Source organism: Physeter macrocephalus, chromosome 14 (genome assembly GCF_002837175.3).
Source record: "Physeter macrocephalus isolate SW-GA chromosome 14, ASM283717v5, whole genome shotgun sequence".
Lineage (NCBI taxonomy): Eukaryota > Metazoa > Chordata > Mammalia > Artiodactyla > Physeteridae > Physeter > Physeter macrocephalus.
This window is the reverse complement of record NC_041227.1, coordinates 89,185,546-89,199,750: the sequence shown is the minus strand read 5'-3', so window position 1 is coordinate 89,199,750 and position 14,205 is coordinate 89,185,546. Positions and strand designations below refer to the sequence as shown.

Below are 14,205 nucleotides of genomic sequence, written 5' to 3'. Positions count from 1 at the left end.
GTGTGATTAACCCAACATTTAAAGAGCTCTAAAAAATTATGAGAAAAAGACCAATAACACAATAGAAAAGTGAGCAAAGGATATAAACTATCAGTTCACAGAAAGTGATATTCAAATGGCTTACAAACATGAAAATATATTCAGCCTCACTCATACGAGAAATGCCAATTTAAACCACACTGAGATATTTTTATGCCTTTTTTTCAAATAGCAGATTGAAAAAGTTTTAAACGTACTCTGTATCCAGGCTGTGAGCAAAAAGACACTCTAGTTATTGCTAGTTAATTGGTATAATCCCTGTAGGGGACAATTTGGCAACACCTATCCAATTCACAGTGCATAGACCCTTTGATTTTGCAATTTACCCTACCAGTGTGCTTGCACACACAGCAGAATGAGGTCTGGACAGGGTTATTTTTTGGAGCAGTGCTAGTATTAGCAAGATTTACTGGTCAGCCAAGTTACAGTATCTTCATTCAATGGAATATTATGCAGCTATAATCAGCTCTCTATGAAACAAAAAATGGAAAGGCCTCCAAGATCTATCATTAAAATAAAATATCAAGGTACAGAGCAGTGATATCTTTTATGAAAAGGGAACTATACGAAAATATGTTTTTATTTGCTTGTGTATGCAGAAGCGCCTCCAGAGGATACACAAGAATCTAACAATGGTTGCCTCTTTGGGGCAGTGAGATTCCAGGAGATAAGGGTGAGAGGGAGACTTTCATTGTACTCTTTTTTATTTATTTTATGTTTTAAATTTTTTGTTATATTTATATTATTTTTTTGGCCATGCCTTGTGACCTGTGAGATCCTATTTCCCGGACCAGGAACCAAACCCGGGCCCTCCCCAGTGAAAGCACGGAGTCCCAACCACTGGACCGCCAGGAAATGCCTTATTTTATTTTTTAAACAGGTAAGTGTATTATCTTTTATCAAAAATATAAAATAAAATATTTCTAAGGAGTGAAGCAGATTGTAAAGCAGTACATAGAATGATTTGTTTTCTCATATATGCTTTTTTTTTTTTTTTTTTTGCGGTACGCGGGCCTCTCACTGTTGCGGCCTCTCCCGTTGCGGAGCGCAGGCTCCGGACGCGCAGGCTCAGCGGCCATGGCCCACGGGCCCAGCCGCTCCGCGGCACATGGGATTTTCCCGGACCGGGGCACGAACCCGTGTCCCCCGCATCGGCAGGTGGACTCTCAACCACTGCGCCATCAGGGAAGCCGGGAAGCCCTCTCATATATGCATTTTAAAAAGCTATTAACATCGGTTATCACTGCAAGAGTTTCATTTTTTACTTACACATTTTTGTATGCTTTCACTTGTACAAGAAACATGTATTATCAGAAATAACAAAAGTGGGGATTTTAAATTTATTTTCTAATTGAATAGGGAAAAATGATATATTTGTACGTTCCCTCCTCTCTATTCTTTAACTGTTACAACTGCAGTTGAATGGAATCCTGGCTTTCACCTTCTATTTTTTTAGATTCAGTGTTCTTTTCAAACTCAACTGGAATTATTTTTTAGACTGAGACTCCCCCAGGCTACTCTGAGATTCAGGCCAGATTGGTTTCAAAAGTCCTTTTGCCTCATTTAAATTTAAGGAATTTTTCTTTTTCTTTTTTTTTTTTTTGTCTGCTGCTGCAGTGACTCCACAAACAGAGGCTTCTAATTCCTTCTGTCAGCCCCAAATTTAATGACTTCTTGGGAGGCGGGGAAAGGACTAAAAATCCCAGAAGAAAGACATTTTACCTTGCCCTCTAACGAAGGAGAAGACCTGCCAGAGGGGCACTCCACCTGTAGCTGTGGTTATTTATAGAGTTGGATTTAAATGTAATTCTGCCCTCTGGTAACTCCAGCAGAACAGCTACTTTAAGAGCTGGCCCCGCCCCTTTGTGTAAGAGGATATTTTGCTTCGGTACTTTACAGATTGAATACAAATTCAGCTGGCAACAGACGAGAAACATAAACAAGCTCTGGTATGGGTCTGGAAGGGAGGGTGAAGTCTGGCTGTGTGATCCTGGCATGAGGACCAGCACGGATTTAAAATATTCTGTCCCCCTCCCCAAATATAAATTGGTGCAGACCCTGTGGAAAACAGTGTGGCAATTCCAAAAAAGAAAAAGAAATTTAAACATAAAATTATCACCTGATCCAGCAATTCCACTTCTAGATATATACGCAAAAGAATTGAAAGCAGGGACTGGAACAGGTATTTGTACACCCATGTTCATAGTAGCATTATTTACAATAGCCAAAAGGTGGAAGTAAACCAAATGTCCAGGGAGGGATGAATGGATAAACAAAATGTGGTCTATGCATATAATGAAATATTATTCAGCCTTAAAAAATGAAGGAAATTTTGATACATGCTATAACATGGTTAAAATTTGAGTACATTATGCTAAGTGACATAAGCCAGTCACAAAAGGACAAATACTGTAGGATTCCACTTACATGAGGCACCCAGAATAGTCAAATTCATAGAGACAAAAAGTAGAAGTGTGGTTACCAGGGGTTAGAGGGAGGGGAAATGGGAATTATTGTTTACTGGATTTGGAGTTTCAGTTTGGGATGATGAAAAAGTTTTAGAGATGGATAGTGGTGATGATGGTCCAACAATGGGAATATATTTAATGCCATTGAATGATACACTTAAAAATGGCTCAAATGGCAAATTTTATGTTATGCATATTTCCCACAATTTTTAAAAGTAAAGAAAAAAAATTCTGCTCCTCATCACTATCTACATTAGTTGTCACTTCATGGATCCTAGGAGAAAATCAGGAGATTATGGAGTGGACAAAGGATTGATCTCCAAGATATACAAACAGCTCATGCAGCTCAATATCAAAAAATCAAACAACCCAATCAAAAAATGGGCGGAAGACCTAAATAGAAATTTCTCCAGAGAAGACATACAGATGGCCAAGAGGCATATGAAAAGATGCTCAGCATCACTAATTATTAGAGAAATGCAGATCAAAACTTGGCCGCTGAGCCTGTGCGTCCGGAGCCTGTGCTCTGCAACGGGAGAGGCCACGGCAGTGAGAGACCCGCGTACCACACACACACACACACACACACACACACACACACAAAACTAAACTAAAAATAGAACTACCATATGACCCAGCAATCCCACTACCTGGGCATATACGCAGAGAAAACCATAATTCAAAAAGACACATGCACCCCCATGTTCATTGCAGCACTATTTACAATAGCCAGGTCATGGAAGTAACCTAAATCCCCATCAACAGATGAATGGATAAAGAAGATGTGGTACATATATACAATGGAATATTACTCAGCCATACGAAGGAATGAAATTGGGTCATTTGTAGAGACGTGGATGGACCTAGAGACTGTCATACAGAGTGAGGTAAGTCAGAAAGAGAAAAACAAATATCATATATTAACACATATATGTGGAATCTAGAAAATGGTACAGATGAACCGGTTTGCAAGGCAGAAGTAGAGACACAGACATAGAGAACAAATGTATGGATACCAAGGGGGAAAAGCTGGGGTGAGGGGGTGGTGGTGAGATGAATTGGGAGATTGGGATTGACAGATATACACTAACATGTATAAAATAGATAACTAATGAGAACCTGCTATATAGCACAGGGAACTCTACTTCACTTTGCTGTATAGTAAAAACTAACATAACATTGTAAAACAACTATACCCCAATAAAAAAAAAAAGGAGATTATGTAGTAAGCCAAATCACTCTCCGGGCCTCAGTCTTATCATCTGTGAAATGGAAGGGTTGGGTGGAGAATCCATGATTCCTAGAGTTGTTGTGTTAGAAGAGGAGAGACTTGGGGGAAGTAACCCCTACGGAAAGTAAGAAGCCCAGGACTATATAAATAAACACTGATAGCTACTAGGTTTTGAGACTCTACTACAGGTCAGACATAAACATTTTTTAAAAATTTAAATTATCAAATATTTCAAACATACAGAAAAATCCCTAAATATAGTGATTGTGTCCACCTCCATGAGGTCTTAACTCTTTATTCACTGCTGTATCCCCAGAGCCTAGAACAGTGCCTGGGACATAGTAGAAACTCAGTGAGTTTTTTTTGAATGAATAAATGACTCCTTATGTCTCTTCATATACAAATAAATGTTAGTTCCTCTAGGGTAATTCCTACAAGTGGAATTGCTTCAACTCTAATAAGTTAATTGCCAAACAGCCCACCAATTTACACCCTCGTCACAAATATGTAGGTTTTGTGTTTGCTCAGATTCATACCAACGTTTGATATTATCACGCTTTCTTATTTTTGCCAATCTGATGGATGTTAATGGTATCTCACTGTTTTCTTTTGCATTTCCTTGATTGTTAGTGAGGTTGGGCATTTTTCCTTAGGCTTTTCTTACGACTTGCCTGTTCCTTTCCTATGCCCATTTTTCTACTGGGTTATCTTTTATAGTATCCAATATATATTTTGGATACTAACTCTTTTGTTAATGTTTTGCAAATATCTTCTTATTGTTGGTGGCTCATGTTTTCTCTTTGTGATATAATTTTTTGACCAGAAATTTTAATATTTTCAAATTTATGAATATTTTCCTTTATGGTTTGTACTTTATGTGTTTGTTTTTTTTTTTTTTTGGCGGTACGCGGGCCTCTCACTGTCGTGGCCTCTCGCGTTGCGGAGCGCAGGCTCCGGACGCGCAGGCGCAGCGGCCATGGCTCACGGGCCCGGCCGCTCCGCGGCATGTGGGATCCTCCCGGACCGGGGCACGGACCCGCGCACCTGCACCGGCAGGTGGACCCCCAACCACTGCGCCACCAGGGAAGCCCTGATATTGACACTTTTGAAGAATACAGGCCCCTCCCCTCTTTTCAGTAGAATGTTCCTCATTTTGTGTTTATCTGCTGTTTCCTTGAGATTATATTGATGTTTCAGCACTCTCGGCTGGAACATACATAGATGAATATTGGGCAGTATTGCATCTGTGCAGTATTACAAAGATGTAGTATTGTATCTTTCTCAGGTTATGATGTCTGGAGGTACACAATGTCTATCTGCCCCTCATCGGTTGACCAACGCTGGTCAAAGTGTTTTCCGATTTCTCCACTGTATAATTACTGCTTTTTGTTTTTTTGCTCCCCCAAACTCATAAGCAATCTGTAGGGAGACACCTTAAGACATGCAAATACTCTGGGGACTTCCCTGGTGGTCCAGTGGTTAAGATTCGACGCTCCCAGTGCAGAGGGTCCAGGTTCGATCCCTGGTCAGGGAACTAGATGCCGCTGGCAGCAATGCAGGCAGTGAAGATCCCTGCGCTGCAACGAAGACCCCACGCAGCCAAACAAATAAATACATATTTCAAAAAAAAAAAAAGACATGCAAATATCCTGCTCCTCATCAAAATTTCTTCCTAGCTTTAGCATCCACTGATGATTCTTTCCTGATCCAATCTTTGTCATGATAGTTGGAAAATGATTCATTTAAAGTTTAAAATTGTGTTTTTATGTATGTTTTTAACCTGGAATTGATTTTGTATAGTGTGAGATAGGGATCAAATTCTATCTCCTCCCTCCCCCTCCTGTATGGCTAACTAATCAGCTCCATTGGTGGAAAAGCTCATTCTTACCCCACTGATAAGAAATGTCCATTCCTTCATACATCAAATTTCCATTTTTGCTGGGTTTGTTTCATTAGTCTCTATTCTGTCCAATTGGTTTATTTGTTTATCCCTGCACCGATACCACAGTGTTTTAATTATTATAGTTTTGTAATAAATTTTGATATATAGTAAGGCAAGTATCCCATTATATTCTTCTTTAAAATTGTCTTCTCCATTTTTGTCTTCCTGGCAATTATATTCATTGTCACAGATAATTTCCACAACAAGCTTGAGAGAGATTAAGAAACTTTCCCAAGGTCACAAGGCCAATAAGGAGGAATTTGAACCCAGGTCTGCCCAAGGTCAGAGTTCTTTCCATTTCTTCCTGGGTTCTGCCTACCCAAAGCCAAAGGGATGCTTACCTAGGCATGGAGAAGTGGAGGTCAGAGAATCAAGTGTGGGCAGGTGAGAGAAGGCAGGTATCAGACTGGGTTTGGGTTTGGTCTCTGGGTGTAGACTTTGCCAGCCAAGGGACTTGGTTCTGACTCGGCTGGCAGAACTGGAAACAAGATTGGAGGAAATGGGACCCCAGGACTGATCACCCACAGGTGTCCATGGGCACATCTTGCTGCTTCCCAGGCTGAGCAGGGTAATGTGGCAGCAGCCTGAAAGGGGGACCTGCGGCTGCTTTTATGCAGGGGGTTATGGTGGGGGGCTTGGGACGCAGGGAGGGGAAAGAATCTGGCTGGCTGCCTGGAAGCTAGGACAGAGCCCACCCCAGGGAGCCCCATCCTCCACCAGCCCCTCCCTGCCTGCTTAAGAGACCCTAATCAGCTTGGGGAGATTAAGGGCTCTGGCCGGCTCTTCCCACACCCCCGCCCTGGGCCCTGGCAAAGGAGACCCGTGGGAGGGCGTCAGAAGGATCGGCCCTGTGACCCCGAACCCCGGCCCTGGGCCCGAGCCCCGGACTTTCCGGTGAGTGGCAGAGCCTCCTCCACACGGACTCCAGGTCCCTTCTGCCGGAAAGAGACCATGGAAGGGAATGGGAGTGTCCCCACTGACCCTCGACAGCTCTAAGGGGGGGGAGGGGCAGACAAGGGGGAGCGGGAAGCAGAGCAAAGCGGGGGGAAAGGGGGTGCTTCCAGGCTATGCCCCTGACCCCATATAGTCGTCCAAGCCCGCGGAGGGGGGGTGTGGAAGCAGAGACAAGCCGTGGGTTAATTGGGCTTTGAGAACCTGGGGGTTGCGGAGAGCCCTAAGAGAGCCCTGGGGGTCGTGTCCTCTCACGCTGCTCTGTTTATGCTCCCAGAAGCCGGCAATGACCGCCCGCGCCCTCCTCGCGGGTGGGCTTCGGGACCCCGGGCTCTGCGCACCCACGCGGGGGGCTCCGCCCCGGCCCCGGCCTCGGCTGCGCCCCCTGCTGCTGCTGCCGTTGCTGCTGCTGCCGCGCCCCGCCCTCTCCGCTGTGTTCACAGTGGGGGTGCTGGGCCCCTGGGCCTGCGACCCCATCTTCGCCCGTGCCCGCCCGGACCTGGCCGCCCGCCTGGCCGCCGCCCGCCTGAACCACGAAGCTGCCCTGGAGGACGGCCCCCGCTTCGAGGTCGCGCTGCTGCCCGAGCCGTGCCGGACGCCGGGCGCGCTGGGGGCGGTGTCCTCCGCGCTCACCCGCGTCTCGGGCCTCGTGGGGCCGGTGAACCCCGCAGCCTGCCGGCCGGCGGAGCTCCTAGCTCAAGAGGCGGGGATCGCCCTGGTGCCCTGGGGCTGCCCCGGAACGCGGGCGGCGGGCACCACGGCTCCCGCGGTGACGCCCGCGGCGGATGCGCTCTACGCCCTCCTGCGCGCGTTCCGCTGGGCGCACGTGGCCCTGGTCACCGCCCCCCAGGACCTGTGGGTGGAGGCGGGACGCGCGCTTTCCACGGCGCTCAGGGCCCGGGGTCTGCCCGTTGCCCTGGTGACCTCTATGGAGTCCTCGGACCTGTCTGGAGCCCGGGAGGCCCTGAGGAGGGTCCAGGAAGGGCCCAGAGTCAGAGGTAGGCTCCCCTGCAGGATGCGGGGGGGTCGGCCGTCCAGCGAGCAAAGGACAGAGCGCCGAGCGGAGCCTCTGTGTCCGCAGCAGTGATCATGGTGATGCACTCGGTCCTGCTGGGCGGTGAGGGGCAGCGCTGCCTACTGGAGGCTGCAGAGGAGCTGGGCTTGGCTGATGGTTCCCTGGTCTTCCTGCCCTTCGACACGCTGCACTACGCCCTGTCTCCAGGCCCGGACGCCTTGGCCGTGCTCGCCAACAGCTCACAGCTTCGCAAGGCCCACGATGCGGTGCTCACCCTCACGCGTCACTGTCCCCCGGGAGGCAGCGTGCTGGACAGTCTGCGCAGGGCCCAAGAGCATCAGGAGCTGCCCCCTGACCTCAATCTGCAGCAGGTAGAGGGACCTGGGAGGAGGGAAGAGGGGAAGAGAGCCAGGGAAGAGAGCGGAGAAGAGCCAAAAAGGGGAGACGGAGGCTGGAGGCAATGGGAGGAGAAGTGGATAGAGTCGATGGAATGAGAGGAGGATGCAGTCAATAGGAGGGAGTAGGAGGCCAGTAGGGAGAGAATAACCTGCAGCTCTGCATGTCCTGGGTGATGTGGAGGCTCTGGCCTTGCTTGGAGCATCTTTGTGTATTGGAATTGCTTCCAGAGAGTTGGCAATGAGACCTCTCAAGGTCAGCTCCAAGGAGCAAACGCTAACAAACTCTGCACTGCAGCCTCATTTGCAGTCTACTTTAAAGTAAACTCTCTTCCAACACGGCCATGACATACGGTCTGTATTAAACAACCGGTGTTCTTAAGAGAGCAGGAAGGAGGGAGAATACAGATCCAGCCTCCATGCCCAGTTCAGAGGTGTTTCCTCTGGGGCTTCACCTAGTGGTCTTAACTTTTTGAGAGCCTTACATCTTGTGAGAAGCAGAAAGGTCCCTAGGTGGAGCAAGGGCTTCTATAACCATCTAGAGTCACAGCTTATTCCCAACGATCGGCTAATATCCAGGATTCCCTGAGAACAGTGGTGAGATGGGACGGAGGGCAGGTGGAGAAATAGAGGTGGGGGAAATGGTGGGGAAAACCCTCTTCAGTTCTCAGTAAGTAGCACAGCTTTCACCTAGCTGCCCGAGTGAGACCCCTGGGAGTCACCCTTGATTCCTCTAACCCTTCCCCCAACATCCAGACACCAAGTTCTGTCACTTATGCTTCCCAAAGGTCATTTGAACCCATCTGCTTTCTCCATCCTCACTGTCACAGCCCTGGTTAAGGCCACAGCACCTCTCGTCCAAATCCCCAGATAAAATCTCCCAAGTGGTCTCTGCTTCAACACTTACCTACCCCAGGCCTTTCTCCACCCAGCAATCAGAGTGAACTTCAGAAATCTGACACATCTGCCTTAACATCCCTGTCTGTCTCCCCCCGCTAGAGGAAAGATTCCTCGAGATAGGGACTCTGTCTCGTACCCTGATATATCCCTAGTGCCCTACACAGTGCCTGACACTGTGAGAGACGGGAACTGAGAATAACAGAGAAGCTCCATGAGATCAGGTGGTTGCCTTGGGGAAAAGAAAAGAACTAAAAATAGAAAATAGAAGCCAACCAAAAGACGAGAAAGAAGGCTTTCGATGAATGGTAGGTAATGATTTTAAAAATATATGCAGGGCAACCGAAAAGGAGAGGGAAGAGAGGAGACGTAGGTATTGGAGTTAGAAGTAACAAATGATGAGAAGAGCGTAAGAATACTGAAAAGAGGAAAGGGCAGTGGCAAAAAGGGGTGGGATAGCCAATTGGGGAGAGAGGAAGAGAGAGCCAGTGAGGAGAGGAAGAGCGAGTCAGTGGGGAGGGATATGGAACCACCAATAGGAGGTGCGAACAGTCAAAACACATGGGGCTTGAAGGACTCGAAGGGCCCAGTGAAAGGATAAACGGAGACAGTTAAGTCCCCGTCTGTTTACGGGCCGTGACCCCGAAACCTGAACCCCCTACCCTTCCTCGCCAGGTATCCCCTCTCTTCGGCACCATCTATGACTCGGTCTTCTTGTTGGCTGGGGGCGTGGCGCGAGCGCGGGCGGCCGCAGGTGGCGGCTGGGTGTCCGGAGCAGCCGTGGCCCGCCACGTCCGGGATGCCCAGGTCCCCGGCTTCTGTGGGGCCCTGGGAGGAGCCGAGGAGCCCTCCTTTGTGCTGCTGGACACGGATGCAGCCGGGGACCGGCTGTTCGCCACATACGTGCTGAACCCCACCCGGGGCTTCTTCCGCTCCGCTGGAACCCCAGTGCATTTTCCTAGAGGGGGACGGGGGCCTGGGCCCGACCCCTCGTGTTGGTTCGACCCAGACGTCATCTGCAACGGAGGTGAGGGCGAACATCCCAGCCCACGCTGGGACAGTGACCATGAACCCTCCACAAAGTGGTGAAAGAGAGTGAACTCTCATGCTGTAACTCCTGTTGGAGGCCCTTCCAGGTCCTCCTCGGAGACCCCTGGCTTGGGCAGGACCCCTGTCTTGCCGAGACCCTGGAGCCCTCTTGGAAGCTTTCTAGCATTCCCAGACCACCCCCCTGCCCCGCCCTTTGCAGGACCCATGACCTTTCCGTAGATCCTGTTACGGGCTCCCATCCCCCTTTTCTGGAGCCTCCAAGATTTGACGTGACCTCATTCCTCCCTAGAGAGCAGCGGTCCCCAACCTTTTTGGCACCAGGGACCTGTTTCGTGGACGACAGTTTTTCCACGGACTGGGGCGAGGCGGGGAGGTGTTCAGGCGGTAATGCCAGCGATGGGGAGCAGGCAGATGAAGCTTCGCTCATTCACGCCGCTCACCTCCTGCTGTGCGGCTGGGTTCCTAACAGGCTGCGAGGACAAGTAGCGGTCCGCGGCCCGGGGGTTGGGGGACCTCTGCTAGAGAGGATGCCGCCCCTCTGCTACAGTCCTCAGCATCTCTCCTCTCACTGCCCCTCCAGGAGTGGAGCCCGGCGTCGTCTTTATCGGCTTCCTCCTGGTGGTTTTGATGGGGCTGACAGGGGCCTTCCTGGCCCATTATTTTAGGTGAGTAGGGTAAGTAGGAGAGGAGCTTGGCTCTCCACCGGCCAGAAATGCAACTGTGCAGCAAGCTGGGCCCCCTCAAGAGTAGAAGGAGGGAGGATGTTTTTTGGAGACGGGGAGAAAGAAGGAGTCCTGGAGGGCTGGCAGAGTCCCAGGAGGGGTCTGGTTTGGGGATGACTGCCCTCCCCTGAGCCAGCATTTTCCCCCACTGGCTTCCTCTCATGGACCTTGGTCCCCTTTGCGAAGATGACCTCCTTTCTCTACCAGGCACCGGCTACTTCACATCCAAATGGTCTCCGGCCCCAACAAGATCATCCTGACTCTGGATGACGTCACCTTCCTTCCCCCGCAAAGGGGCAGCTCTCGGAAGGTGGGGGAGGAGGGGAGCCAGGACCCAGCTGTCCTCCCCTATATGTCCGGTCCCCTGCCTGGGCCAGCCCTCACCCCAGCCCCCACCTGGGAAGGCCTGGTTTCTGCCTTCGCTCCGTCCCAGGTCTAGTGCTGGGATCAACGCCCTCATGTGTGCAATGAGGATAACAGCCCCTGTCCTGACCGCTTTCCTTGGATAGGGTGAAGCTCCAACAGAAAAGGAATATGTTTGTTTTGTAAGCTCTGAAGTGTTGTGTACTTGGGAAGTAATGTCATTATCACCTTCCCAAAGTAAGATTTCTTCCCTTCCCCTCTTTAATCCCCAGAACTCAGCCTGACCTCAACCCAGGACTCTGACCCCATAGTATATTTTGACCCCATGCATTGACCTCTACCCTCCAGGTGGCCCAGGGGAGTCGATGGAGTCTGGCCGCCCGCAGCTTGTCAGACGTTCGCAGCATCCACAGCCAGATCCCGGATTACACCAACGTTGGCCTCTATGAGGTGAGCCTGACCCCCAGGCAGGCCCAGCTCCGTTCCTGGAGTCACGTCGTATCTTGCAGAGTCCAGGAAATGGGGATAGGAGCCCCGAATGGGAACTAGGGAGAGTTCATGGATTCCTCCTCAAAGGGGAGCATCTGGGAATCCTTCCTGCTGGGGGATTTTCCCTTAGCCATTATCCAGGTGAGGGCTCTTCAAAGGCCAATCACAGTGGCCTAAAGACTGGAGGCTTGATGGTGGGGAGTTTGATGGGACCAGCATGTAGCCTGAAGAGGCCACTGAGGCCATCCCCCACCCTGTTGGGAGCCCCTGGTCCTCCCCCTCAGTGCTCCAAGCCTTTGGGTTACTGAAGGGCACAGGCCTCCCTGGAAAGATTGAGACACAGCCTTATCTGGGAAGTGATCTCATGGTCACAAAGAGTGACTTTTCCAGGATTGGATTCTTCAGGATGGGCTTTCCAGACTGAGCTAATCTCTGACTCAAGCCAGACCCATGTCTTGGCCCCGCCCAGCACTTCTACCCCAGTCAGATCACACTCTGGAGCAGCAAGACTTAGAGGGGGAAAAAGAAAGTCACCAAAGGGCATTAGGACATTAACCATGGGGTCAGCAAATCTGAATGTGGTGGGATGGGTGGGAGATAATGAGAACAGATTCAGAGAGCGCTGAGAGAGAGCTCCACTAATGAAGAGGGAGTGGAGATTTAGAGCTCTTGGGTGTCATGTCGTGGAGAGAATGCAGAGACCCCCTAGTATGTCACCTAGAGGCCATTGCAGCCATTTCCCAGTAGAACACTATTGTCGTTTTGGGCAGGACCCCTATGCCTTGAAGAATGTTTAGTGCCACTTGTCTCTGACTCTGTCCACTGATCACAGCCCCCAGTTTTTGTGACAATTAAAAATGTCTCCACATTTATTTCCAAATCTTCTTTAGGGGTCAGTACCAAACCGCCAGAATTCCCTCCTAGTCCAAATCCTTTACCAACAGACAAGGCCGACTTTCAAGGTCTAGGGCAAAATAAAAATGAAGTGCCCTTTGTTCATTCAGGCTGACAGCAGCAGATCACTGAACCAAGCTCAGGCCCTTCTGAGCACAGGGCCCTGGGTGACTGCATGGGTCGCACGCCCATGAACTGGCCCTGCCGACAGCTGAGGACAGTGAGGCCCGGAGCCTGCAGGGGAGCTGTCTATTCTTCACAGTTAGTCTGTAATAACGCGTGTTCTACCCAGACTCCTGACGCCCACCACAGTGCTATCTTATGGCAGCGGGTGGTGATGAGGGCTGTGACTTCAGTGACACTTGTGGAGGTGACGGCTCACTTAATAGGGCTGTTGGTGAGCGCATCTGGCGTGGTGAGGACAGCCTCTGCATCTCTCTTTCCCACGGGTGGGCTCTCACCCAGCTGGCTGTGAAGTGGACTGGCAGACGTCATACCCCTTGCTCTTGATGTTCTTTGTCACGTGGAAGATGGGTTCTGGGGCAGTGAGCCAAGGGAAACATGGGGGCTCTATAGGGCTCCTCACATCATGGGGTTTTAAGAAACCGAGTTCCCTACTCCTGTCTCTGCTCCAGGGAGACTGGGTTTGGCTGAAGAAATTCCCGGGGGAACAGCACATGGCTATCCGCCCAGCGACCAAGATGGCCTTCTCCAAGGTGAGAGTGGGCCTGTGATGGGGTGTGAGGTGGCCATCGTTTCCTCCCTCCTTGCCTTCTCTTTGCAGCTGAGTCCAAGTAGGCCCCATTGTGGCAGGGACGAAGAGCTCTCAGTGAAGTGTCCCTTCCTCTCTAAAGCAGGTTTCTTACCATGCTCTCTTATAACACTAGTTCTTTCCTTTGAGGTGTTGATCATAATTTGTAATTGTCTGTTCACCTGTGTGTGCTTGCTTATTTCTTATCTGCCTCCCTCCCTGAACTGTAAGCTGAGTGAGGGCTTTTCCCCTACCCCCTCCATTGTATTAATATTTCCAGCACCCGGCACAGTGTCTGGAACATTAGAGACAGCCAATGAATGTTTGTTGAGTGAATGCTAGAAAATAAATGGGCTTCCAGTTCTGTCAGGCTGCTTGCACAGAATGGCCTAGTTGGTGCATACTGAGTGACGTGGAAAGTTGGCAAGGAGGCTATAAACTGGCTTATTCTGGTCCTTCCAACCTTAGTGCCCCCCTTACCCCGAACACCATACAGCCTTGGCCTGGCCTCCTTCCCGGATGCCTCCACAGAAGCTCTTGGCCACAGCTGCAGAAGGACTTAAGTGGACTATCAGTAGCCAACGGCCTAAATCACCATTTAACAGCAGGCATTTAAGATGAAAAGAAGCCCCTTGTTGGACCAAAGAAAAATTACAAAGGGCACCAGTCACCCACTGGCCCTCATTTTCCCAGCCAGACTGTGAGGGCCTCTGTCCCGCCGAGTGGGTGTGGCCGTGTTGCTGGCTCCTCTGGGACACTAGTTAGTCCTTCTTCCTTAACTTGGCGGGGGGGCGGGGCGGGGGTGCGTCTATCTGGAACAATGGTGTAACAAGCAAAGCAGCCCTGGGCTGAGTCACCAGCATAAGCCATTTCTGGTGATTTTTTTTTTTTTTTTTTTTTTTTTTTTTGCGGTACGGGGTCCTCTCACTGCTGTGGCCTCTCCCGTCGCGGAGCACAGGCTCCGGACGCGCAGGCTCAGCGGCCCTGGCTCACGGGCC

At 50.1% G+C, this 14,205-nt stretch overlaps 1 protein-coding gene across 2 annotated transcripts in view; it reads left to right on the top strand.

Moving 5' to 3' along the window:
* The first annotated feature begins 6,893 nt into the window (after nucleotides 1–6,893).
* The window catches only part of GUCY2D (guanylate cyclase 2D, retinal), a 15,709-nt gene continuing 8,397 nt past the window's right edge, over nucleotides 6,894–14,205 (top strand). Inside the window, exons 1-7 of one of the 2 annotated variants that reach the window (XM_024127524.3) lie at nucleotides 6,894–7,629; nucleotides 7,713–8,017; nucleotides 9,614–9,965; nucleotides 10,569–10,653; nucleotides 10,918–11,020; nucleotides 11,422–11,523; nucleotides 13,092–13,172. In XM_024127524.3, the coding sequence (XP_023983292.1) occupies nucleotides 6,918–7,629; nucleotides 7,713–8,017; nucleotides 9,614–9,965; nucleotides 10,569–10,653; nucleotides 10,918–11,020; nucleotides 11,422–11,523; nucleotides 13,092–13,172 (1,740 nt within the window). In that variant the 5' untranslated portion in view covers nucleotides 6,894–6,917. The remainder of the gene's footprint in view (nucleotides 7,630–7,712; nucleotides 8,018–9,613; nucleotides 9,966–10,568; nucleotides 10,654–10,917; nucleotides 11,021–11,421; nucleotides 11,524–13,091; nucleotides 13,173–14,205) is intronic. The other variant, XM_055090690.1, reaches the window with a different exon arrangement.